The 24,042-nt window shown below is 41.3% G+C and overlaps 3 protein-coding genes across 5 annotated transcripts; 1 reads left to right on the top strand and 2 right to left on the bottom strand.

Annotated features, from left to right (window-relative positions):
- Positions 1-2,677: 2,677 nt before the first annotated feature.
- On the top strand, positions 2,678-10,729 carry zgc:65811 (uncharacterized protein LOC393524 homolog). 2 transcript variants are annotated; one of them, XM_058653446.1, is made up of 9 exons: positions 2,678-2,822; positions 2,989-3,088; positions 4,190-4,295; positions 4,660-4,757; positions 6,784-6,858; positions 6,981-7,085; positions 8,212-8,289; positions 8,380-8,463; positions 8,672-10,729. In XM_058653446.1, exons 2-9 carry the CDS (start codon positions 3,023-3,025, stop codon positions 8,879-8,881), a joined length of 822 nt encoding a protein of 273 aa, XP_058509429.1. In that variant the 5' UTR covers positions 2,678-2,822; positions 2,989-3,022; the 3' UTR covers positions 8,882-10,729. The 2 variants fall into 2 exon arrangements, with proteins under 2 accessions (XP_058509429.1, XP_058509430.1); XM_058653447.1 differs by having other exon boundaries at positions 2,679-2,822; positions 9,751-10,729.
- Positions 10,730-10,895: 166 nt separating this feature from the next.
- LOC131475379 (zona pellucida sperm-binding protein 1-like) lies at positions 10,896-14,035 on the bottom strand. 2 transcript variants are annotated; one of them, XM_058653460.1, is made up of 5 exons: positions 13,908-14,035; positions 12,017-12,197; positions 11,416-11,563; positions 11,171-11,228; positions 10,896-10,947 (listed from the first exon to the last, which is right to left on the bottom strand). In XM_058653460.1, the coding sequence occupies exons 1-5, from the start codon at positions 14,032-14,034 to the stop codon at positions 10,928-10,930; spliced, it is 534 nt and encodes a 177-aa protein (XP_058509443.1). In that variant the 5' UTR covers position 14,035; the 3' UTR covers positions 10,896-10,927. The 2 variants fall into 2 exon arrangements, with proteins under 2 accessions (XP_058509443.1, XP_058509442.1); XM_058653459.1 differs by having other exon boundaries at positions 10,896-11,228.
- A 719-nt stretch (positions 14,036-14,754) lies between these two features.
- On the bottom strand, positions 14,755-23,790 carry LOC131475280 (uncharacterized). Its single transcript, XM_058653250.1, has 10 exons — positions 23,274-23,790; positions 20,811-20,966; positions 20,602-20,720; positions 19,956-20,127; positions 19,716-19,834; positions 16,904-18,557; positions 16,655-16,720; positions 15,562-15,731; positions 15,107-15,195; positions 14,755-14,794 (listed from the first exon to the last, which is right to left on the bottom strand). Exons 1-10 carry the CDS (start codon positions 23,776-23,778, stop codon positions 14,755-14,757), a joined length of 3,090 nt encoding a protein of 1,029 aa, XP_058509233.1. The 5' UTR covers positions 23,779-23,790.
- Positions 23,791-24,042: the final 252 nt, after the last annotated feature.

Here is a 24,042-nt window from a genome sequence, read left to right as displayed (position 1 = left end):
TAAGGGGAAAATAAATATGCATTTAAATAAAAACTTTTTTCCAGTGTTTTATGCCTATCCTTTGTTTAGTTGTAGTCTTCTTGTTTTATTCTTTTAAATATACATCTTGTAACATTTATGTTTTTTTATATTGAATGCTTGTGCTTGATACTGTGCTGTTCCATCTATATATCTGTGAATCAAGAGAAAAGAAGAACAAAATAAAGTGTACTGAAGTAGCTAAATAAATAAATGTCACATTCTTGTTTTGCAAGGCTCTAGCACATTTTTAAAATATTATATATGAACATTTTTATCTCCACAAGCAGAAGGGTTATAAAAGTCTGTATTACAGTGAGTCAGCTGAGACTATTCTCTGCAACACAGCTACAGAAAAATATCTCTCTGTGTGTTCACAAAAGACACTGAAGATCCGCTTTTAAATGATGCAATCTTTTTTTCCATTCTTCAAGATATGTGATAATATCTACCTAAATTAAAATATATGTTTAGCTTGAGTGTGTTTTAAAACAGAAGTGAGTAAACTCATATAAAAACTGATAATCATCATTTCAGTAAAGCAAGGCCTGAGACAAATAATGCATACAGAAAAGCAGACACCTGCAGTCTCTTCAGGTGGATTCTTTTTTTTGATGCGCAGTCCTGTCCAGATTATGTAATGTGTTTGCGCCCTCTAGTGGCTCCTATATGACACAGCGTTGCCCTATACTGTAAAAAAAAAAAAAATGCTGGACCAATATAATGATGCTGGTAGACCAGCATGGACCAGCATGGACCACCATAGACCAGCATGAAGCAGCATGGACCAGCATAGACCAGCATGGACCAACCAGCATAATGGTGCTGGTGGACCAGCATTTGTTGTGTTTTGGTGCGAGCAGAGAAGCAAATCAAATTTCTGGCTTCCTCCCATAGTCCAAAAACATGCAATATGGGGATCAGGTAAATTGGAATGTATGCTCGAGAGTGAATGGTCGAATGGTTGTTTGTCTCCATGTGGCTCTGCAATGGACTGGCCAACTGTCCAGGATGCACCCCGCCGATTGCCCTATGTCAGCTGAGATTGGCACAGCACCCCCTGCGACCCTCCTGGGGAGGATAAAGTGGTAGAAAATGGATGGATAGAAAAGCAATACTAATCAAATATGATTACTGTTGTATAGAAATGTTTATAGTTGTTTTGTAGACTCTTTAATAACTGAATCTCTGGTTTAGTTTAGTTTTAGTCTCTATCTCTTCTACACACACATACACTGTACATATGACAAACCTGCTTCCTCACCATTACTTCCTTCCTCAGAACAGATGATTGCTGTCACTTGTGTCACATGTGTGATATTGTGTGTGTGTGTGTGTGTGTGTAGCTGACTCTATCAGCCTGGGCCTCTCTCTCCTGCTACCTGTCCCTCTGCCTCCCTCTGAACCAGGTCACATCACTTCACACAGCAGCCTGTTCCACAGACACAGGCTGTGAGAGCCCACAGAGGCAATTACTCTCTTAATCCAGCCTCAGACCTTACAGGTCATGGAAAGAAATTGGTAATGAAAAATACACCATGGTATCTGTGGGAACATGTGGGAACATGTGCACACAGTGTCTCCTGTCATTAACATTCATTGGTTTTCATTTTCACTTTCTTAGAACACACAGATAGGTTTCATTTATCCCTAAAACCTTCCCTCTGAAAACTTAGCTTGAGAAATAGTCTCCACAATAGAGCTGCAACCAACGATTCTTTGCACAATGGATTAAATGTGTACTTCTTTGGTCCATATAATGTCAGAACATTTTTAAAAATGTTGATTTGTGTTACCAAACCTGGAAATTACGTTTTTGAATGTCGTATCCAAAACGATTCAGTTTTGATGAAGCTGAAGAATTAGAAAACTCATTTCAATTATTGAAAAAAAAACCACTCAAACTGATTCATTCATTATCAAAATAGTTCATTAGTTTAATTAATTTAATTTAATTTAATTTAATTTAATTTACTAAAGCCCTATTCCACAACATAATTTAAATTGCAAAGTACCAGACATACAGTAAACCAAAAGGTACATTTGAAAATGACCAGATATTTCAGTTATGATGTCATTGAATTCAATTGTTATCACCAAATATAATGCAGAATTAGTCAACTTAACAACATCAAAAGTAGATGCTATGGCATCACTACTTTCACAAATAAAACAAAATGTGTCTGATGGTGGTGATAGTTCAGTCGTATGTCGATGTAAAGGAGAGGAAGCTTGATTTTTAAGAGTTATGGATTTATATTTGTACATTTTTGAGAAAAGAAAACACACACAAACACTGAACAAGAGCCTCCACATCAACATTTTTCTTACATGATTATTCCCATGTTGTAAATTTAAAAGCAAGTAAATATGGGCTTCAGTTTCAAAAGACTGTTTTGGTTCATGTTTCCTGGTTTTTAAATGCAATTGTTATTCTGTTTTTTCTGTTTTAGTGTTAAAAGCACTTTCATTGCCTCAAACTGAAGGCTGATTTCATCGTTTCGTCAAGCTTCCTGTCCGTTACCTTCGATTCCTTAGGTTTCACTTTCCTCGCCTTGCTTGGACTCCTCCCTCGCGTCCTCTGCTCACAGGCAGCGGCGCCTGTCAATCACCACCGTCAGCCAATGACATGGCCGAGCGACATCAGAGAGGCGGGGCATCAGGGACAGGCTTAGCTGCGGCGTCCACGCAGTATGAGAGGGTTTGTATTCCATTGACTTGCTGCTGCACCGTTCTTTCTACCGCCTTACTCTCAACAAGAAGAAGAAGAACAAGCAAAGCATTTTTTTTTTTTACAAACTCAGGTATTTATTTCATTTACAGTTACTTTCTTATTCAACACGGTTGCCTGTACTGTACAGTGGAGGCTGTAGCGCCGTGTTTCACCGCGAAAACCATGAATACGTCATTACTGCGACAACACTGCTTAATTAAGAGGTGTTTTTACATTTGAGGTCAATGTGTTTTTAGTGTTATTCACGTGGACAGACAATCGCGGCTCATCATGGCTTTGGACGGATGTGGCGTCGTCTGCAAATATATCCTCGTCCTTTTCAACCTCATCTTTGCGGTAAGTGCTTTTTTTATTCTTCCCTTTTTTGTCTTTCTTCTTCTTAAAAACGAAAACAAGTTTAATCGTTGTAAGATTGTCATTTTTCATTGTCAAGATTTGAAAGAAGTAGGTGTCATTCTGGTGTATTTTAACAGGTTGTTAAACCTACTTTTTACCCAAAGAAGAAAGCAAAAACTATTAATTCATTAAAAAAAGTCCAAACTATTGCATATGCATCAGCCTGGTTTTTATTAAACCCACTGTCATGGCCAAGATAATGACAATCATTTAACACAATTTATCACCAACTGTGCATTTGACCTTTTTTTGCAGTATGAAAGTGAGATCAACAAGTCGTATTATGTAGTTGGCAACTTTCAAATAAATGAGGCTCAATAAAAGTCCATCCACACATGACATTTTATTCATAACTGCCCACCGAGCAGCCTTCATCACTCACATCAGCAATGGAACTCTGACTCACTCTCAGTCTCAAGCACCTTTATCAAGAGAGATGGAGATGGTTTGAGCATTTTTTATTATTATTGTTAACTGAAATAAATGAGCTTTAAAAGGTCAAGAAATAACATAGCATGGAATAACATCAGTAAATGACAAGTGACATGTTAGGCCTAGTTTCATAAGTGGCTGTGCACCATTTATGCAGAAAATACTGAACATCTCTAAAATACTAAACTCCCAATAAACTTTGTGTGTGTGATTATTAGTATTTTTATTTTGTTTATGCCAGTTTGCTCCATTCATGCTTGTTTTTGGGTATATCATGCAGTTTGTCTCTATAAGGTTCATTTTTCTGTTGCCTGATATTCAAAACCATCAGCTAACAGATTACAACTGATATTATTGAACTATGTGAAGCTATAATTTATGTAAGGCTGTGATCTGATATGTAACTTTACCATCAAAATATCAACTACTATACTCCGATTGAAGGATGAGAACTGTTTAACATTTATCTATTGTAATTTTAATTGGCAGAGAACAGTTAAAAATAGAACGGTTTCTTTTTCTCCTTTGCAATCTCCTAATTGTGTTGAAATGAAAACCACAAAGTGCGTAGCCCCAGCTGCATGTTCTTGCTCTCTTCCTGTTTTGCAGGTTGTGGGGTTTGCCTTCCTGGGTCTGGGCCTATGGCTGAGATTCAGTGAGAACACCAGAGGCATTTTTGAAATCCAGTCCCTTAACTCAAGTGCATTTGTGATGGGTGAGTTTGCATTTGAAATAAAATAATAGTACTGATGTGTTTGCCTCTTATATACAATAAATTCAAAAACACAGAGGAGACTTGTTACACATTGTCCTAATACATGTTTGATGCACACAGAGCTACACGCACACACACACACACACAACATTCCAATATTCCCTCCTGTGGTGTAATTATCACCTCTGGGGACAAAGAAAAGCAGAAGTCTTTTTTTTCTTTTTCTCAGTTTTACCTTAAATTAATAACCCTTGTATTTTTCATTTGTTTTTAAATTGGATTTTATTTCTGCACATCCTTTTAGTGACATGTTCAGTTTCTCGTGACTTCAGTAACGGTTGTGTATTTCTACTCTGGGCCTCAGGTGTGACGGTTCTGATTGTTCTGGGTTCAGTGATGCTGATTGTGGTGGCGTTTGGAGACTACGGCGCCTGCGGTGAGAAAAAGTGTTCTCTGGTTGTGGTAAGATGTGCTTCCTATTATGAATTAATTGTAACAGCTGTTACCTTTGTTATTCTGTATTATCTATTTACACATAATATTACCTTGCATTCATCAATCTGACTGTTGATTATTAAAAAAATAAAGTTGATAACTGTTCATTTCAGTGCAGAATAAACTCACATTGGAAAAACCGAGCTCTCTCTATTGAACAACATAAATTCTAAGTGAGTTAAGTGTAGTAGCTCCACACGACACCTAGTTACTCAGTATAGCATCTCATGTTGCCCGTATGGCGCTTTTCCACTATACAGTTCTAGCACGACTAGGCTCGACTCAACACTGTTTTTTTTTTTTGGCTTTTCCATTAGCGATAGCACCTGATATTTTTTTTATTACCTGCTCTGGCAAGGATTCCAAGTGAGCTGAGCGGATACTAAAATGTGACGTTGACTACCAGCCACCGATTGGTCAGAGAGTGTCGTCACAGGAAGAGTCATGAGCGCGATGTCCGACACAGGAATCATACAGAACAATGCCGAACTGTAGATCAGTTAAAAAGACTTGAAAATCCTGAAAACATGCATTAATCTCCAACATTGAGCAAGGAAATGTCTAAAATCTCAATATTTATGTAACAGTGGAGTCTGTGCTCCGGTGCTAATCTTTTTAATGAACTGATTCGAATGATTCAGTTACACTGACAACTGATTTGCTCATCACTAGTTTGTGACGCATATAAAATGGCGTCACGGCAACAACCCCACCTACACTATAGTAATGGAAAATACTGTGTGTAGAACTATATAGTGGAAGAGCGTCAATAGTACAGCTGCAAAAATGTGGAAAAGTTTTAGAAGTGAATTCCACTGCTCAACAACTGCCGAACACAAATGCTCCCTCAGTCAGGTCTGATAGTTTTGCCTGACAGAGCATTTTCTGATGAAGGACGCAGCAAACATGTTATACTGTTTCTCTTCCAAACAAAGGCAGAATAATAACAACAAAAGTTGCACCACAGCTTCAAGTTGAAAGTGATGTTCAGTTTGTGTAATTGTTCACTTTTAATGATGCAGAATTGCCCATTAGACCATGCACCAGTGATACAGCGGTGCAGGTCAGTGGAGGTGATGAAGATGGGTTAAGAAGCTGTGTGATGTTTCAGAGTGTACAAAATACATAAAAACATGAATTAAGTTAATAAGATATTTACTTGCTGTACCAGTCTGATACTGGGCAAAAATCACGGGATTGAATTTTGGAAAAACAAATAAATAATAAAATCCAATCTGATCTAAAACCCCTGAATATAACATTACAATTTTAGTGAGAACCCAAACATTTGCAGTTTCAGACATTTTTACTGCTAGTGATTGCTGTGGTTCCACTTGCTGTGTGCACCGCATCACCTCCAGAGGAGGCTGCTGATAACTCATGTTAGCTCTTCTCCCTTGGAGTAAAAGCTTCCACAATGCAAGGTTGTTATAGGTTGTCTCTTTGCAAGGTGGTGCCCACAGATGCCTCCCTGAAGGGTAGGGTAACAACAATCCAGTGCAAGGGCATCCTCCACTTAAGGCCTTTATGCCTAAAAATCCTCTGACTCGCTGCAGTGTTTTTTTTACACTCACCAGCACCCACACATTGATGCATTTACCACACTGACAGTCACATGATTTATTTTTCGGAGTCATAAAAACAACTAGCCTCATTTTTCCCCCCCTCTGCGTGCCTTTGTTTTCAAGAACAGACATGACGTCGGTGTGTATTTGAATATGGGGCGAGGGAAGCCAGCTGACATCATGTGTGGTGAGAGTAGATGCATCCAGGATGTGTTTAAATGTCAGGTGCAAACAGTCTTATTGAACCCTGACTGCATGCAATTGAATCACTTAGGATGGATGTTAAAACCAGGTTTAAAGTGTATTTGCATATCCTTGTTTGGATCCTTGTGCATTCTGGTTGCTACATGACTTGCTTGTGTGATAAATAATGTGTTCCACGAACATGGTGTAATCAAAGTTTATTGCCTCTTTTGTTCATTTGTCAGTTCTCCGTCCTTCTGGTCATTCTGGCTGTAGCTGAAGTGCTTTGTGGACTGCTTGCTTACACCCAGAGAAGAGAGGTGAGAAGAAAACGGAGGGAGTCGGGCTGGGGAGGCTAATGGGATTGGAACAATGGAATCACAAAACTGTAAAAAGGTGTCTCTTAATCTTTAATCATTGTGGTTTTGTTTTCATAATTCAGGTCGGAAGTAGCGTCGCAGAGTTCTACGTCAGCCTGTATGCGCTGTATGTGAAAGGGAATGGAGATCCAGCCATTGGCATCACGCTCACATTCGTCCACAACCTGGTAAGCACAAACTGATTCATGAAAGTAGGTCTCACCATTAAGCTGTTGATTTAATCTGCATTCTGGCTACATTCAGATTACCACTACTACTTTTGTCCAATACCTTTTGCATGCATAATCAACAGCAGAAACCGTCTTATTAATAAGACCACACGGTACTGAAGCGGGAGATAAGCAATGGCCATTGATGCCGCATAGTGTAAATTCCTGAATGCAAGCTATGGCAGCAAAGTTGTAAGATTAACCGTAGCTCTAGAGGACTTCACTCTTCGTCACACAAATACAACGCTCAGTACATGCATATATGCAGAAAACTACATGGATATTTTCATATGACATTGTCAGTCATGTCACATGGCTACACAGTGGATGGATGATGTCCACACAGCCCTAAACAAATACGAGAGGAAATAGAAATTGGATACTCGTCACTTTAGCCCGGTAATCTGACTGTATCACCATCTATTTAGTTAGGGGTGGGGGAAAAACATTCATTCTTAGATGCACCGTGATTCAAACGTGGACGGTTTGGAATGGACTCACAAATGTCCAAATTCCGATTATTTAAATGTTAAATAACGTAAAATAGACGGTACGAAAAGGCGGAACTCACCCAGACACTTAAAGAAGGGTGGAGTCGAAAACACAGCGGCGCCATTTCACTGACACAGTGATCCCGAGACTCATCAGCGAAACCAAAACAGAAGTCTGGTGAAAGCGGGTCGGATAGAAATGACATGTGACGTCACTATAACTGCACAGTTTATCGCCGATGACTGGAGGCTGATGTCGCATGTGCTTCAAAACAAGAGCAATGAATGAGAGCCACACCGGTGCTAATGAAGCGGAGCTAAAAAGAAAGTAGTGAGTGATCACAGAGTGAGACAAAGACTTTCAAAAGACTTGATCCAAAGTGGATCGAAATGTATCGATTATCATCTTCTAATCGAATCGCGAGGCACCTAAAGATTCTACACTACACTATATACAATAACATGGTTCCTCACTAGTGCCTGTATACTAAAACGAGGACTGGAGGTCAGTTGAAGGGTGCATGGAAAGATACCACGTGAAGCTTTTTTTTGTGGCCTCCCCTCATCTCTCGCCTCCTCTACCTCCTCTGTAGCTTGGCTGCTGTGGAGTGACTGGATTTAAGCTGATCGAGCTGGCTCAACAGACCTGTCCCCAGGCATATTTATCGTCTGTAAGTTTGTTTGCGTGATGTATTGAAATTATAATTGTGGACCTGCGTATAATGTGTATAATGGGTGCTCACATTTCTTTGGTCTTGCAGAGTTGTCCTGTGGTGATCGCTGATGTCTTTGACCGCAATGCATCACTGGTGATGTCCATCTTTCTTGGCACTGGAGCTCTTCTGGTAGGAAAATACAAAACTAATCTGTACTTATTAAATCTACAGTGAAAAAAAGAAAGACTTATACAGGCTTAATTCTGCTTTAGAATGAAAAGGTAAATTTTTTTGTTGTTGTTCTAATCTGTCCGCTTCCCTTCTGTCTCTTTCCATCAATACTCTGCCTTTCTTTAAACTTCTTCTCCTTCCTTTTTTTTTTTTTTGATTCCCATAGATAATAGCTCTGATCTGCAGCATTACGCTCTCTTGCAAGATTCGCCTTTCTGCTTCAACACCTCAGTACATTATCCTGACTCAGTCCACCTCTGTTGTCCCTCGGCCATCCGAGCAGGAACTTGTCTCCACCGCCTACACCCACCATGACCAGGACCCAGTCATTTTCACCCCCCTCACTGTGGCTAACATCCCCATCGCTCAGACCTAGTGTGCTTTGGTCACTTTTCACTCTCAGAAATGTGCCGACTTTTGGGGTTTGTTCACAGTGCTCTGGCTTGGAGAAAATAAATATATTGCACATTTTACCCACTTTTCTATTTTGCATCTGTGTCCAGAGGATGCAGTGGCGTTCAGGTGTTATCACCTCACATCGCTGAAATGTAGCGACTTTTTAACCAACTACAAAAACTCCTTAAAGACAATGTTAATGTTTGTGATGGATAAAAGTTTAGACCACAAACTTTACCTTACAAAACGCAAATTTTTCCCCTCACCAACAACTGACCACAAGTTAAATATCAGTGCTGCCCCACGTTGGAAAAAGTAGAGTTCACTACAATAATTATTTTTGACCAGTGGGAATGGGGAAATGTAAAATTTTTTCCTCCTGGGCCACATTCATGTACACACATTGATTCTCCTTTAAGGGATTTTCTATTTGATTCACATTTTCAACAGACATGGACTACTATACTACATTTAAAAAAACTGCTTCATTTCCCACTCAACCTTACTTACTAAAATCTGTCTTTCTGTTTTGGTAAAACGATCAATTCCATCTCCATTTAGCAGCTAAAGAATAAATTAGTAGAATTAATAGTTTCCTTTACAGGTCTGCATGTTGCTGAATTAACACATTTGGCTTTTTCCTTTTCCACACTAGCTATGTGGCTCTGTAGGCTGTTTTATTTTTGGGGTAATGGCTGTGTGCAGCTGCTCCCTCATGTCTGCTCATTCTATGGCTGCGGATTTAATCCTTGGGGAGGTCCCACGGTGGAATAATCAGGATTTTCACTGCACAGCTTTGTCCCATCCTCTCTCTTTACTTCCCCTCCACCTTCTGTGTCCGCATGACAGATTACTGCCCTGGTCTGCGCGGGGATCCTCCTGAGACAGATCAAGAGAGTCAATGAGGAGATCTCCAAGTACTATTCAGCCGTGTACTGAGGAAGAGGATTCTTTTTTCCCTTCAGCTCTTCAATAAAAAAAAAAAGGGGGGGGACCATTGCTAAAACTCAACCAGCAAATCAGTGTTTACACGCTTTATTTTGTATATCAACAACTGTTATTTTGGAACTATAATACTGTTTTTATTTCCAAAACCATTGCATTGAGCCAAACAACCTACTATAAGAGCCACCATCAATATTATATTGTGATTTTTTCATGCAGTGCAAAATGGATGTTGCTGATAATAAACTATTATTCATCCATCAAGAAACAGCCAGCCAGCCAGCATAATGCGTACATGCCTGACAGGAGTATGGGAGCAGGGAGTTGCTGCTTATAAAGAATATTCATGTGCCTGTTACAAGTTTAAGCACCTTAGTTTGCAGCGTTTTGTAACAATGTGTGCAGCTCTTAGATTCAGATTTTGCGCTTTTTCCTCGCGATTCTGTGCCAAACGTTTCTGCATTTGGGGGAGTTGATGCCCACCGAGCGTTTGTTTTCTATTCAACACATTAATGCTATAGATGTTTAATGGTACGAGAGTCTTATTTTTGCTGTTTTATTAAAACCACTTTATTCAATGCATTCCACTTTATTTCCTTTATCACACAGATGTGTTCAGAGGGCCAGAAAAAAACCTTTATTTTTAGGAGTGATAGAAATCCTCTGCATGCTCCGCTTGGGGCTGTTAAACCATCCCTAAACATTTCAAATGACATGCCTTGGAGATGTGAAGTGTCAAGTGCTGCCTGTAAACGGTGGCACAAAATTAAAAGTACTGCCATCAAAGTAAATATTGTTTAGCTTTTCTACCCTCGGGTGCCTTTTCCTTCTACAAGCTTCTGTGGCCAAATAAATACTCATTAAGAGTTTAAAAAAGAAAAAACGGCAGAATACCTTGACCTGTGTGTGTAGAACTTGTTCTGTCTACTCTGTTGCACTTACTACTGTATTACACTGTAGTGTTTTTGAGTTCATGACTATAGAAATGGATGTTCTGTTGTTCACCAACCCTGGTTTACATGTTGCCATTAAAAGGACAAAAACGGGAGTGCAATTCGTTAATGTGTTTTTATTCCATTGCTCACACGTCACTGTCGGGTCCTACAAGGAAACAAATGCTGTAAGTCAATGAAGTGAGGTGCAGGTCTGAGAGGCCAGATATTTCACTCACCGGTTGTCAAATGACAAATTTAACTACTTAATTGCACGATGAAAGTAAATTGTGTGTCTTTAAAGAGTCACTTGCACTTTAGTAATAAACATTTTGTAGCAAACGAATACACGCGACTCATGTCGTGTGCGTTTCTGTTATGTTGAGACTTACTGTTGATGCAGTCACCGTCTGCAGCAGAGCACACTTCAGTCAAGCACCAAAAGTAGATCTGAAGGAGCCCAAACCAAAACATTGAAACGGTCATTAGCTTATGAACACATCACGTTCTCAGCCTACACATAACCACCCATTAGTGTCAACTGTATGCTGTGTTTTGCAGTCGTATTAGCAGCAGCATTATCATTTCAAAGTAAAAGTGAGTGTTAACTTCTGATAGTTTGTAAAGTGGGCGGTACCTGTGGGTCGTCTGGTAGGGCGTGTCCTCCTTCATACACATAAGAGGTACTTTCTGGGGGCAGGAACAGGAAGCTGGAGATCAAAATCCTCCAGATTTGGTGTGGGTCAGGGGAAGGAAGCGGCTGTGAATCATACCAGCCTGTGCAGCTAAACAAAACAGTCGTTTAACGACAATTACAATGGGAGAAAACAAAAAAGGAATTACAGCAAGTACAGCTTGCAGTGTGGCTGACACCTTTAGTTCACAAGTATAGGACAAGGTTAATCGTAAAAGCGTTTAAATGTTGACTTTGCCCCCTTGCTTCTTTGTTGAGTGAGTGACAGCTATTAATGAACTATCCTCATCACCCCATGACAAGAGCAAATGGCACCATAGGCTACGTTAACAGCCACATTGTTCACTTCTCAATCAGTTTTGATTTAATCCAATTTGACAGTTCACATTGTAAGACACATTAATGGGAGAAAAAGAAAATTCAGACTGTTTGTGTGAACGTGGTCATGGTTAGGACACATTAGAGTCAACAAGTTAGTCTGCAAATATACGTCACAACACAATTAAACAAGACTTAATGTTTTAATTGCATTTATTTCACATACCCATCGTAAATGGGCATCCAGCTGTTATATGGAGCTTGAACATAAGCCAGGCAGGAATAAACCAGCAGCACCAGGTCGGCCTCTGGAGGATCCAGTAGGCTCACCTCCAAGTAAAGTAGTCTGCCTTGTATGAGACTGAGCGGCAGCTGAGCCTCCGGGTGGTAATGTGTGAAGGACTCATCTGTGAGGAAGAGATTGATGGTAGAGGATTGACACATCACAGGAGAGGAAGCTAATCAGATCGGGATCCAACAGTCAACCTTTCTCTGAAGGATGAGGGACACTCATCTGGATTTAACGCAGATGGACTGAATAAGGTGTGAAAGACTCTGATCTGAAACAGTGCTCATCAACCACACACAGCAGTTCAGATCCCTCCCCAGGCAGCTTCACACCCACTCACACCACAACACGTGTGACAACGGCACCTCACATGAAGGCCAGTTGGCTTCAACACGTCTTGTGTGGTGTTAATGAACACATAAATGACTCCCCATCAGTCACTTGCACGTAAAATAACCTTTCAGATGAGAGGAGAAATGTCTTTGCACCCATTTGTACTAGGGACAGACACTATTCGATTATTTGTACAGGACCCGCCTCATACAGGCCAAAGAAGACAGACAGACATCGATTCTCTCTCCTCCACATAACAGTTTATTAGAAATGCCATGTATGCCCAAACACAACATGGTACTCGACTGTCAAGTGAGTCGAAAAATCAGCCATGACACACACCAAGTCTTTCAGATCCAGCTGCAGTCGGCCTTCTTCAATCCAACAACACCACAGTCTTTACGAGGGAGGAAAACCTCATCATGCACCAGCCAAACCTACGTGACAGACTTCAAATCACACTTCTACAGCAGACACAGCGCAAGTTCAGTTTTTTTTTAAGTCCTAACTAACCTAAAGTTTAGCAGGCGGAACTTTTGGTCTCGCTGTAACCCGGACTTATTTAAGTGACGTACCACAACAAAATCTACGCTGGTGACAAGGTTTGGATAATAGAGAAGTTTCTGACAGCGGCAAAAAGAAAACTGTGCAATGTTTCGGAAACTAACAACAACAATCCAACGTCAGCCGAACGGAACAATGATTCACGACGACCAAAACCCAAGACGAGAAAATGCCACCAAAGACCGCTCTGTGTGTTGTGTCTCAAAACATTGACGGGACAGCATTTGTATTGCTAAAACTAAAAAAATGTTATTTGCACAGCAAATTTTTTGATATTGGTAAAGTATTCTTTGTTATCCAAATGTATTTGTTTAAAAAAACAACACTATTATAGTTGTATTTGCGCATTTCATATTTTTATTTGAATATTGCTGTCTCACAAAGTAATATTGAGGTTATTTGTATTGCTAAAGCAAAAATGTTGTTTGCACAACAGATTATTGAAAGCAAAGTGAAATGTTTGTTTTAATACTGATTCAATAAATGTTATACTTGGCACATTGTTACAATTTGGTGAGAGTCGCGGGGCCCCCGGGAAATTTCTTCCTCCAAAAAGGGGGGGCCCCAACAGAAAAAGTTTGAGAACCACTAACTAAACACTATTATTTAGTCACAAGTGGACAGGACAAAGCACAACAGATCTGGCATGGAATTAGTATTCATCTCCACATGCGTCTTATCTCCTCACTCTATATGCAAATAAACATATACATGGTTGTTCATAGCCAGTCCGTCTATAACAGATGCATCTGCTGTCTGTGTGAGGGGATGCTGACTGAATGTCTGTTTGCATAACATTAAGAAGTGTCAGCTGAGTAGGTGGTGTTTCAGTGTGACCCAAAACGCGTTGAAGCTCTCACGGTCGTGGCCACATGGGTCCCAGGCCACCTCCAGATAAGAAAACAACAACAAAAATAAGAAAACTGCTCACCTGTCGCAAGTCTCAGCTGCACAGTGACCATGGCTGGTGTGGGCTGAAGGGGAGGAAGAGGAGGTTGATCCGTTACATGGATCTTTACCTCACCTGGAGAACCTGAGGAGGAACTGCATTCAAACATCAACCTGTGAACCAATGCAGAAAATCAGCTTAGATCATTAGCAGGCCTTTACATTTCATTAAAACACAGTGGGTGTAGATATACTGATGTATAATATTTATGTTCTATCTAAAAGAGTTGTAGCTTTCCACTTGCACAGGAGGCGGATGTGTGTGTATCTCTTGGTAAAAACTACAGTTGTTGATGGATCCCAGAGTTATTAGTGCATTGTGGAGAGTAGAAAAGCAATGTGCACATGCAGGAAAACAAGTAATGCTTTAAGGTCCAATGGTCCATTTAGGAGCTCCACCCAACTCTAGATTTCTCAGTATAGCAGTTTTGTTTGTTTTCCTTTTCTGGGCTGACATTCCCAGAGTGATGCATTGTTTTTGGGCACAGCTGAGCAGGTGAAACAGCTTCCCAGAGCAGCACTATGGCTGACAACACATAAACGAAGCAAGAATCAAGAATTTTTATTCTCATTATGAGGACATAACGACATTTTGAAGGGATTCCCAGCTTAAAAGGCACACAATAAAATAACAAAAATAATGAAAGTATTAACAAAACACTTAAATAAGACAACTAAATATAAAACAAAAATATAAGAAGAGTAGCCCATGAAATGTTTCAGCAGTAGATTCTACTGCTTAAATAAAACAATATATTCAGTAGGATTATAATCGATTGAAAATGCATGATCCACCAGCAACAATCTCGCCCTCCCTGAAAGTTTCCTGCCTACATGCCTGAATCCCAAGTTTCCTGGATGTTGCCTGTACTACAATAAAAGACAGGTAAACACATTACATACTGAATTAAGTACAGTAGTGTCTCTCTTACTGTGTATTAGATGTGTGGGCAGGGGTCAAAAACTAGATTCAATCAGAACCAGTGATGTCTTAATTACTCAGTAGCCCTTGAATAAGAAAGAATTCCAGGCAAAAGGGAGAAAACGGAGGGTTCTTGAAGTGTGTGTTTAAAAATCCTTTCTGGTATTCAAAGGTAGATCCCTGACCGGCTTAAGAAAGACAATTACTATATTTTCACTTTCACTGACCCTGAAACAAGTGAAGGAGCAAAAATAACGCACCTGACTGGAGAGATCTCTGAACTGTGGTCTTGTTGAGGAGAAAGGAGACCTTGGACTTCCAGCAGATAAACCACTGTCTGAACAAACACCTAACAAAGACATTATATGAGAAGAATGGTTTTATGTTGTGTCATTTTACAACGCCAAACTCAAGCATGTGGACAGCTGAGAACAAATGTGAACACCATAATAGCATTGAAGACACAGTTGACATATATTACTCTTAAACATACATTGTTCCTATATGGCCTCCACTAAAACACAATGAGCATTTCAAGTGAGTAAAATCTTATTTTAGAGCTGTGCACGGTGCACTGACACACCTTTCACTTCTTCTCTCTGCTCGCCGTTTACAAGTGAGATCCAACCACATCCCTCAAGTTATATTTAGAGATGCATTCTCATGGCAGGTGTGAACACAGCCAAAGTGGTTGTATGTAAATTGTGTGCCTTACATATTTGTTTACTCCACAACCTTCCAGCGGCGTGATGTAGAGGTCGGACTCCGGCGTCAGCTTCTGCAGTGTGCAGGACACTGTACTGTCCTCAGAGGAGTGAAGGACCAGCGTGGGCTCCAACACAGACTCAGGGGCCACAAAGACAAAATATTGTCCCATTGTACAGTCTGTTCACACACACTCACACACACACACACACACACACAAAAACGTACGTTATTCTTGACATGCATGACTGCAAATCACTGCTCAAACACCACAAAGTTCATGTACTGGCCACTATATTGAGTTCACCTATTCACATAATATCCAATCACACGGCAGCGACGCGATGCATTTAAGCACAAGGACATGGTTAAGATGACCGGTTGAAGTTTGAACTGAGTATCAGAATGAGGAAGAAAGGTGATTTAAAAAGGATTTTGAATGTGCTGTGGTTGTTGATCACACACACGACCAATGCAGCAAGAGTTTACAGAGAATATCCACTGAGCAGCACTTCATCAGAAACTTAAAGGAGGATTAAAGCTGGGACAATTTTACAATTTGATTGCATCTCCATACTCGGGTGCTCGAGTCGATTTATATTGCGATTCTACAATTGTTTTCTGATTTGAATTGAGAGAGATTTTCTTTTCATCCTATATTGATAGGTCATTTCTTGGGGCAGTAACTAAAAGTTATACTTGAGTGTCATGTATCTAAATTGAATGGGACACAACATGTAGAGAAGCTTTTAAACAGTACACATTATTGTGAGCCTTCAAATGAACATGCTTCAAATTTAACTGAAAAAGGTCTTTTCAAAAAGCTGATTTGATGAGCAGAACCGCCAGTGCTTTTGAGGTAAACTTCTTCGTCCTTTTTAGACATTTCTATGCGTAAAGTTAGTGGAAATATCTCCATTCTGTACGAGACAATGATTTGATTTGATGAAGACTCGCAAACACACAACACGTCAAACCTAAAGCAAACTGGCTGCATCAGCAGAACATTACACCTAATAAAGTGACCGGTATAGTGACATTTCAAACTTCAGACAAGTGTTGGCACGCTTGTTATTTTTCGTCTGTTTGTGTTTGAGACTCACCCTTCACGGTGTTGAAATCCAACACAGGGCCGAGGCCACAGGGCAAAGCAGGTGGTGCGATGTCACCTGAGTCAACAAAGACAACAGTTATTAGTTCAACTTCGGCTCACATGCGCCTACAGTGTTACAGCTACAGTTGATGGTGTGTGGTTAAGGTCTGTGTGGCACGAAGCAATTTTTATGCCCCCTTGTGGTGATCTGAGGTCAAAACACCAGCTTGTCTAGAGCCACAAAGTAACAGGACTTTACCTCTCGTGTCATTATCCAGCCCCTCTCCTGCTTCCTCTGCACCAGGATGCCCAAAAGGATCATATGGACGTTGCTGCGTTACATAATGGGAATAGAGGCTGTAGAGGGGACTGTGCGCTCGCTGAGGGATGCTGGGAGGTCCTGCTTCATCAGGGTCAGACGGAGGCAAGGATGCTGATTTAGAGGACGCCTTTCCAGAGTCTATGCTGGCTCGAGGACGACGTCCTTGGTCATCTTTGGACACTTCCTGCTCGTAGAGGGGGTGGTAGTTATAGTAGTAAAGAGGTAGTTGGCCATTTCCAACATCATATGTCGATTCTGAGGGTGAATTAGTGGTTTGATGTTTGTGAGAAGATGGATGCTGCATTGAGGACGAGGAACTTGGAGACTCATGGTTGTCAGCGCTGGGTAAATATCCCGGTGCATAATATATCTGATAGTAAGGACTGTAAGGGTGGTCGTAGAATAGATAAGGAGAGGGTTGGTGGTTGGATGGATAAGAGGAAGGTGATTGTGGGGATTGTGCAGGGGGAACCACAACAGGGTCTGGTGTAGGGGAGTAACTGGGTGTAGATGCAGAGTCGTGTAGTGCTTTGTAGCCCAGCTCTGATTTCGTGCCATCATCTTCAGGCAGTGGTTGATTTTCAACCTGTTCTGATCTGTATTTTACACTGTTAATCATCGTTTCATCCGAGTTCGGCCGATCTGCATCAGGATAAAAGTCGTATTTATTGTCGATTGGAAGGGCCGACGAGTGAGAAAGGGACACATTCATTTCTGCGGCCATGTCGTGATGTACGGCAGCCAACGCTTTAGCTTCACCCATTGCAATATGTGGAAAGTAATATGGAATATGAGGTGGATGAGGTGTGTAAGGTGGAGAATCAACTTCAGGACGTGGTTCACTGATGTAATTATGGGGGGCAGCCTCAGGCTCAAGGACCTGGTCTGAGTTTGTGTCAGATGGTTGGATTTTGGGAGGCAACACAGGAAACTCAAAGGTACGAGGATTCATTGAATACAGTTTTTCAGGAACCTCTGGACCTGGATCAGGATCAGGATCTTGACGTGGGTCAAAAAGAGGAATTTTTGGGTGATGGTAGTAGTGGTAATAGGGATTGAAGGCATGTCGGGGGGGCTGGACAGAAGGCGCTTCAGCCTGAGCTGGAAAGCCTGTAGCAGAGAAGGAAGAGTCTGTAGCACTGTGCTTCTCAGAGAGACCTGAGACAGGAATTCCTTTTTCTTGATCTGGATGCACAAGACTTGAATCTTCCTCTCTGCTTGGAGATGATGGGGTGGTGTGTAAGCTGTATTGCTTATACAACTCCCCAATAGGGATCTGGTGGTAGTGGTGTTGTGGATATTCTGGCTGCGGATCGCCAAGAGGCTGTGTAGCAAGCGTCAGGTCAGGCATGGAAGGGGAGGTAGTGAGAGGATCGTCTACACCATGAACGCTAGGTTTCTGATCTGTAGGGTGGGGATAGTAAAGTGGGGCAAGGTGAAAAGGTGCAGCCCATGGAAAAGACTCTGCGGTTTGTCGGTTTGGAATGGAGTCCTTTGGCTCCCTGCTGAGATTAGCATCGGGACGAGAGACAGGACAGGACAGAGTGAGTGTTTTCTCTCCTACTTGAAGATAAAGGGTGTATTTTTCATCCTGAAAAAGAAAGAAAAATAACAAAATATTTGAGTATAGATATAATTATTGTTTTGTTCTTTTTTTTTTTAATGGTCACCTCATCTGTAGTCATAATAATTTTGTTCAAGACTAAACAGTAAATGTATGCAATTTTTTAAATGCAGTGTTCACATTAACTCCAAACAAAGTATTTATCGAGTAGCAGAGGTACAAAGATTGACTAGGAAAAAGTGTGGTGGAGGGCGGCCTAACAGCTTCACAGGTAACAGCAATGACCGGCGTCCTTACCTAATAATAAAGATAATGCATTTCATGTATTGGTGCCTTTCAAGACATCCAAGGACACCCTCCAGAGACAAAAATAATAAAACAAAGCAATTTAAAAAACAACCAACTAAGAGAAAACAGAACTGTATAAACAGATGTATAAAGGTGATTTGTAGACTGGAGGAGTCGTGAGAAGCGTGGATGATGAAGGTGTGTACATATGGAGGTGCCAGGTTATGTAAAGCTTTAAAAAAGGTCAGGAGGATCTAATCTATTTGTCAGTATTTCTTAATCATGAACAGACGGTAGTTTAGATTTCCTATATCCGTGTGCAGTTCAGTAGATTAACTTGAACTTAATATAAGTGTTAAGAACAGCAGTTTAATCCAGGACGGCAATGGAAATGGTCGTGTTTAGAGCCAGACGTGTTCTTGTGTACTGAGAACATTGTATAAAATACTGTAACTATGTAAATATTTGGTGATAAAGTAGTGTATAAATTGAGTTGTGTGTAATAGGAATGGGGGTAGGTATAGTACATAACAAGTTTATACTTCTGCCTACTGCTTTTCAAACATGTGACGAGATTAATTGTAAATGTGTTGTCATTGTAAATGTTGCACATGTTTGAAATAGAAAACTATCTATATATCTAACTGATTGTTAGATTCAATTGAATTTGATCTATTGAATCTATTTCAAAATGGAAATAGTTGTAATATTCCGACGCAACATGTTCCGTCTCCACTCTAAATCTATGTGAGCGTGAATGGTTGTTTGATCTGCCCAGGGTGTGACGCCACCTATCTCCCTATGTCAGCTGAGATCGTGGAGGATAAAGTGGTTAGAAAATGGATGGATGAATGTTCTGGTCTCCATTCACAGTATCTCTTCTGAAATTCACCTCACCTTTACAGTCATGCCACATGTGAGGTACAGAGCAGAGATCACGGCATCTGCACCTCGTCTCTCCAGAGTGTAGCCACACTGCTCTACCAACAACACCAAAGGCTTCCACTCTCCTCTCACTGACATGAAAGGGTGAAAAACAAAAAAAAAAAAAAGGCTTGTGTTATGTTTATTGTAGAGTCAGTAAAGAGAAGTCAGAAAGCCATTAGAGTAAAGTGAACACAGAACAAGTGTATTTACCATTTATCTTCAACACCTCAGGAGGAGACAGTCCCCGGAGTTTGACAGTCATACTGTACGGCAGGCAGCACACAGAGAACGGGCCCGTGGCGGGAGGATGCGTCTCAGTGACTGGACAAGACATTTTGACGGGAGTCCCCCTCCACAGCAGAGGCAACACGTAGCCGTCGTCCTGCACACACACACACAAAAATGCTTTTACCGCCACAGGGACTGAAAACATTCTACTTCCATTAGGGAAGACGAGTCTATGATTAAAGAAACAAGTTTTTACCATGAAACACAAGTGAAAACATGAGTCAACGTGAGTCGTTTCCAAAAGCCCCTCTCTGAACAGGAGGGAGCAGACTGAGTCACTTCAGCTATAATGCGTGATTCATGTGGTAAAAATAAGAATGCGTTTGCTGAGAGGAACTTGGCACAACCATTGGAAAACCCAGTGGTTGTGCTCGTTAGGTCGGTCACTTGGGATGAAGCACATGCGCCTCTGGTGTGACATCGGGGTAAAGAAGAGAGCTGGGAAGTGGCCACGGCACAGACACGACCATGGTGTTCAAATTTAGATACTCCAAATGTGTTTTCAAGCGTGAGGGACTCCTGTTTGGTTTAAATCAGCAGTGATGAATGCATGTTTGTATACTTTTACCTCTTGTGTGACATGGCAGGCGTCATATTGAACCATCAGACTGAGGTCTCTCCATGTGGCCTGGACAGAATAACCACACTGAGGTGGCAGTTGGGACAGAGGCACAGACGACCCATTCACTGAGACACAAATCGTACAAAGTACATTTTACACCGGGGGGGACAGCAATGTCAGTATCAGATATAAAGCTGGAGAAGCTGCAGTCTCACTTTGATCCAGCTGTAGGTTTCCAGCTCGTCTCCTCCTAACAATGAGGTTCATGGCGTCGTCTCCACACTCCACCACAGGCTGAAGCTTCTGCCAGCTCTCCTCTGAAGAGCCGAGCCACTGACTACTCATCGTTGTCTGCCCCTCCTCAGCCTGGACTGGTAAACACAAAGAAACCATCAAAGAGCGTGCTCAAAAACAGTCAATACATAAAGTGTTCAACATGTCTGGTCTCTTTTTAAAAAGGGAAAACATTTACTGCAATTTTGAGGTCAGAGTCGGGAAGAAAATATTTTCATCTTCACATGTTTTTGTAAAATGTGATTAGTCAGAGAACAGAGTTATTGAATGACAAAATCTGTGCTCAAATTTATACTTTAACTCTTTGGTAACAATGCAAAGACGCATACAGTTAACAACAGCACATAATGTCAGCTGTAAAACACCGACATCAGCATCAAAACAACAATATAAAAGAGTTTATATTTGGATGAAGATCGACTGAAAGCGTTATTATCATTGTACAGAGTCTAATGGGATTACAAAAAAACAGAACAAGAAGGTGTTTTTTTTTGTTTTTTTTTAAATGAATATTGCAGTTAATGTTTGTTTAGTGTCCACACTGCCCAATAACTGTTTGTGGTTCTAAAGGTTCAGCACATTCATTGATCTGTAGTGCTTTCCTGACGGTACTGGGTCAAACAGGTAATGGGCTGGTTGGGAGGGGCCTGTATGGATGTTTGTGGCGTTCCAGCGAGCAGGAAGACAGAGGGCAGCTGATGATCTTCGGTGCTGTGTGAACTGTTTCCTCATATTGTACGTTCTCGTGCTTGGCCGAGCACCCAGCACACCATACCAAGATGCAGCGTGTGACTGTGGTCTCTATCCTGGAGCAATAGAAGGTCAGCAAGAGTTTGAGTCTGTGCTCAAGTTATAGTTTCTCTCCAGGATCCTCAGAAAATGCACTCACTGCAGGGTCTTCTTTGTCACGGTCAAGTGGTTTGTGGACCAAGGCAGATCCTATGAGATTCCAACAGTCACCGTTGATGTGGTATGAACCCGACCCCCCATTCCCTTTTGCAGTCAATGATGATTTAAGGTTTTAGTGATGTTCAGCAGCAGCATTTCTGTGGCCAAACACCAAGCTGTTTCTGCACCTCCTCTCTCTGATAAAAGCCCAACCACTGTGGTGTCATGTGCTCACTTTATGATGTGTTAAAGCAGTGGGTGGGGGGAACGGTTATGTGTGGGAGTGTTAGGGAGGAGGAGAGGTGAGAGCCAAGTTTCACAAACACACTAGTCTGTTAGAGAGGAAGTTCTTTATCCAAGCGCAGTTATTTTAGGCTATTGTTTTCTGCCGTTTCGGGAAATGAGAATGATGATAGATTTTAGGCAGGTAGGTCAGCACGCACCTCAAGTAGTTTCCCGGGTACTCGGTCAGGTCCAGCTTCCTTTCTCAGGTTCACTTGCTCGAGTTCCTGCCTCACTTGTAGTAGGGTTAGTGAGGTTCTGCTTTTGGCTGGAGGGGGCATTGACAGATGCGTTGCAGCCATTGTAGTTGGGGATGTGCTGTGTTCCCTGCCAGGAGCAGAGATTTCAGCCGCTCTGCTCCCCACGGTGCCGAGGAGGGCGGAGAGCACAGTGAGGTGGTTGGAGGAGGATCTGAGGGAGTGGGAGGAGGTGGGAGAGATACGGAGGTGCGAGGTTGTGGATGGCCTTGAAAGCATACAGGAGGATTTTGAATTGAATTCTGAAATTAACTGGGAAATAAAGCTTAACGTGCAATTACAATAAAGTCTATTCTAATCTATTGCAAGAGGTTCTCAATTTCTTCTCAGCCAAGGACGTGTATAAAAGGAAAACAAATACATCAGGGACCCCTCATTTACTTCCCTTGGAATTATTTAACTAATTATTTACAAAGTAATTCCATAAGATATTTTAGATTTGACAATGAACATATTCACACATATATTCTTTTCGTTTGTGTGTGTGAGAGATAAGGTGTAGATGTGAACTGTAAATTAGTTCACTGTGTCAAAATATAACCCTTTCATATGTCTCACCTTCTCACCTCAGCTTTACAAGCAGCACTTTAGGAGCCAAACTAGGTCAGTTACTAGTCTGGATGTTCTTATGCCAATACACAAAACAACATATACTGTAGGGCACTGAAAGTGCCAAAATGAATAAAATAATTGAACAAATAACTAGAGGAAGAACGCAAGGCTGCTCATTTGGGCAGTCAACCATCTTGTAAACAAAAGCCTTTAAAATAATAATAATAAAAATTATTCCTTTGGCAATAAACTACATCCCTAGAAAAATGTGATAAATATCTTTCCTCGATTTTTGCTGATTTTTGCTGAGTTATGCTGCTCACAGACAAAAAGACAAATGTGGCCTGAAACAAAGCCTCTTGGTGGAGGTCATTAATAAAGAAACAGAGAAACATCTGAGCTCACCTGAAGCAGCAGAGTCTGACTGAAAGTCCACTTTAGGGATGTTTGCTTGAAGTTGTCCAACAATATAAAACGTTCCTTTAGTTGTGTAGTTAACGTTCCCTTCCCTACAGTCGTCGGCGGTGAGCTTCAGTGAAGACTTCACCCTCTGCCTCACTTTGTGTCGGTACCTGTTACTTGCGTCAGACGCCATTTTGGCTCTGAGCCCGAGAGCAGGCCCGTCTGCGGACACTGGAGCCCGGTGGTTCCTGGCCCCGGTCTGAAGCAGGTCGGGCTCTGGTCCGGGCTCTGGTCCGGGCTCTGGTCCGGACTCTGTGCTCTCTGTGTCAGAAGAATGGCGGCGGACTTTCGTCATTAAAGCGCTGTTTCTGACATAGTGAGGAAGCAGACGAGAGTGAGCGTGAGGGGAGTAAGTGGACTCACACCAGGCTACTGAAGCTAAAGCTGATATTATTATGGTGTAAATGAGAAGGACACTGTAATTATAGTCCGTTTCTTTCAAATGCATTTTCAATGTGAGTTTCTCTCTATGCAGCAAAACACTGGGACTGAACGAGGAGCAGCAGTGTGTTTTTGAACACTTCCTGATAACACACCTGTGCACTAATTAGCCAAGGGGCGGCGCCTGCAACAAGGCAAAACTCCATGTTCCCGCTCTATTATTTTGTTGTAGTGGGTTTAAAACGGGTTTTTAAAACGGCTTTAAACTCGTGAATTTTGTTGACATTCCCTTCTTACTTCTTCATTGTTTGCTGCTCCTCAAAAAACTGCT

The sequence above is a fragment of the Solea solea genome, chromosome 16 (genome assembly GCF_958295425.1).
Source record: "Solea solea chromosome 16, fSolSol10.1, whole genome shotgun sequence".
Classification (NCBI taxonomy): domain Eukaryota; kingdom Metazoa; phylum Chordata; class Actinopteri; order Pleuronectiformes; family Soleidae; genus Solea; species Solea solea.
Note: the sequence above shows the minus strand (reverse complement) of the source record. Positions and strands in the feature narration are given on the sequence as shown.

Excerpts from the sequence above, each read along its gene's own strand:
- LOC131475379 (XM_058653459.1), bottom strand. The coding sequence starts at position 14,034 with ATGTTTGAATGCAGTTCCTCCTCAGGTTCTCCAGGTGAGGTAAAGATC. Across the intron at positions 12,198-13,907 it reads GCAGCTGAGACTTGCGACAG|ATGAGTCCTTCACACATTAC; the intron begins GTGAGCAGTTTT and ends TCTTCCTCACAG. Across the intron at positions 11,564-12,016 it reads TGGATGCCCATTTACGATGG|CTGCACAGGCTGGTATGATT; the intron begins GTATGTGAAATA and ends TGTTTTGTTTAG.
- zgc:65811 (XM_058653446.1), top strand. The coding sequence starts at position 3,023 with ATGGCTTTGGACGGATGTGGCGTCGTCTGCAAATATATCCTCGTCCTT. Across the intron at positions 3,089-4,189 it reads TTTTCAACCTCATCTTTGCG|GTTGTGGGGTTTGCCTTCCT; the intron begins GTAAGTGCTTTT and ends CCTGTTTTGCAG. Across the intron at positions 4,758-6,783 it reads AAAAGTGTTCTCTGGTTGTG|TTCTCCGTCCTTCTGGTCAT; the intron begins GTAAGATGTGCT and ends TTCATTTGTCAG.
- LOC131475280 (XM_058653250.1), bottom strand. The coding sequence starts at position 23,778 with ATGCATTTGAAAGAAACGGACTATAATTACAGTGTCCTTCTCATTTAC. Across the intron at positions 15,732-16,654 it reads GGATTTCAACACCGTGAAGG|ACTGTACAATGGGACAATAT; the intron begins GTGAGTCTCAAA and ends GTGTGTGAACAG. Across the intron at positions 14,795-15,106 it reads TCAGAGATCTCTCCAGTCAG|TACAGGCAACATCCAGGAAA; the intron begins GTGCGTTATTTT and ends CTTTTATTGTAG.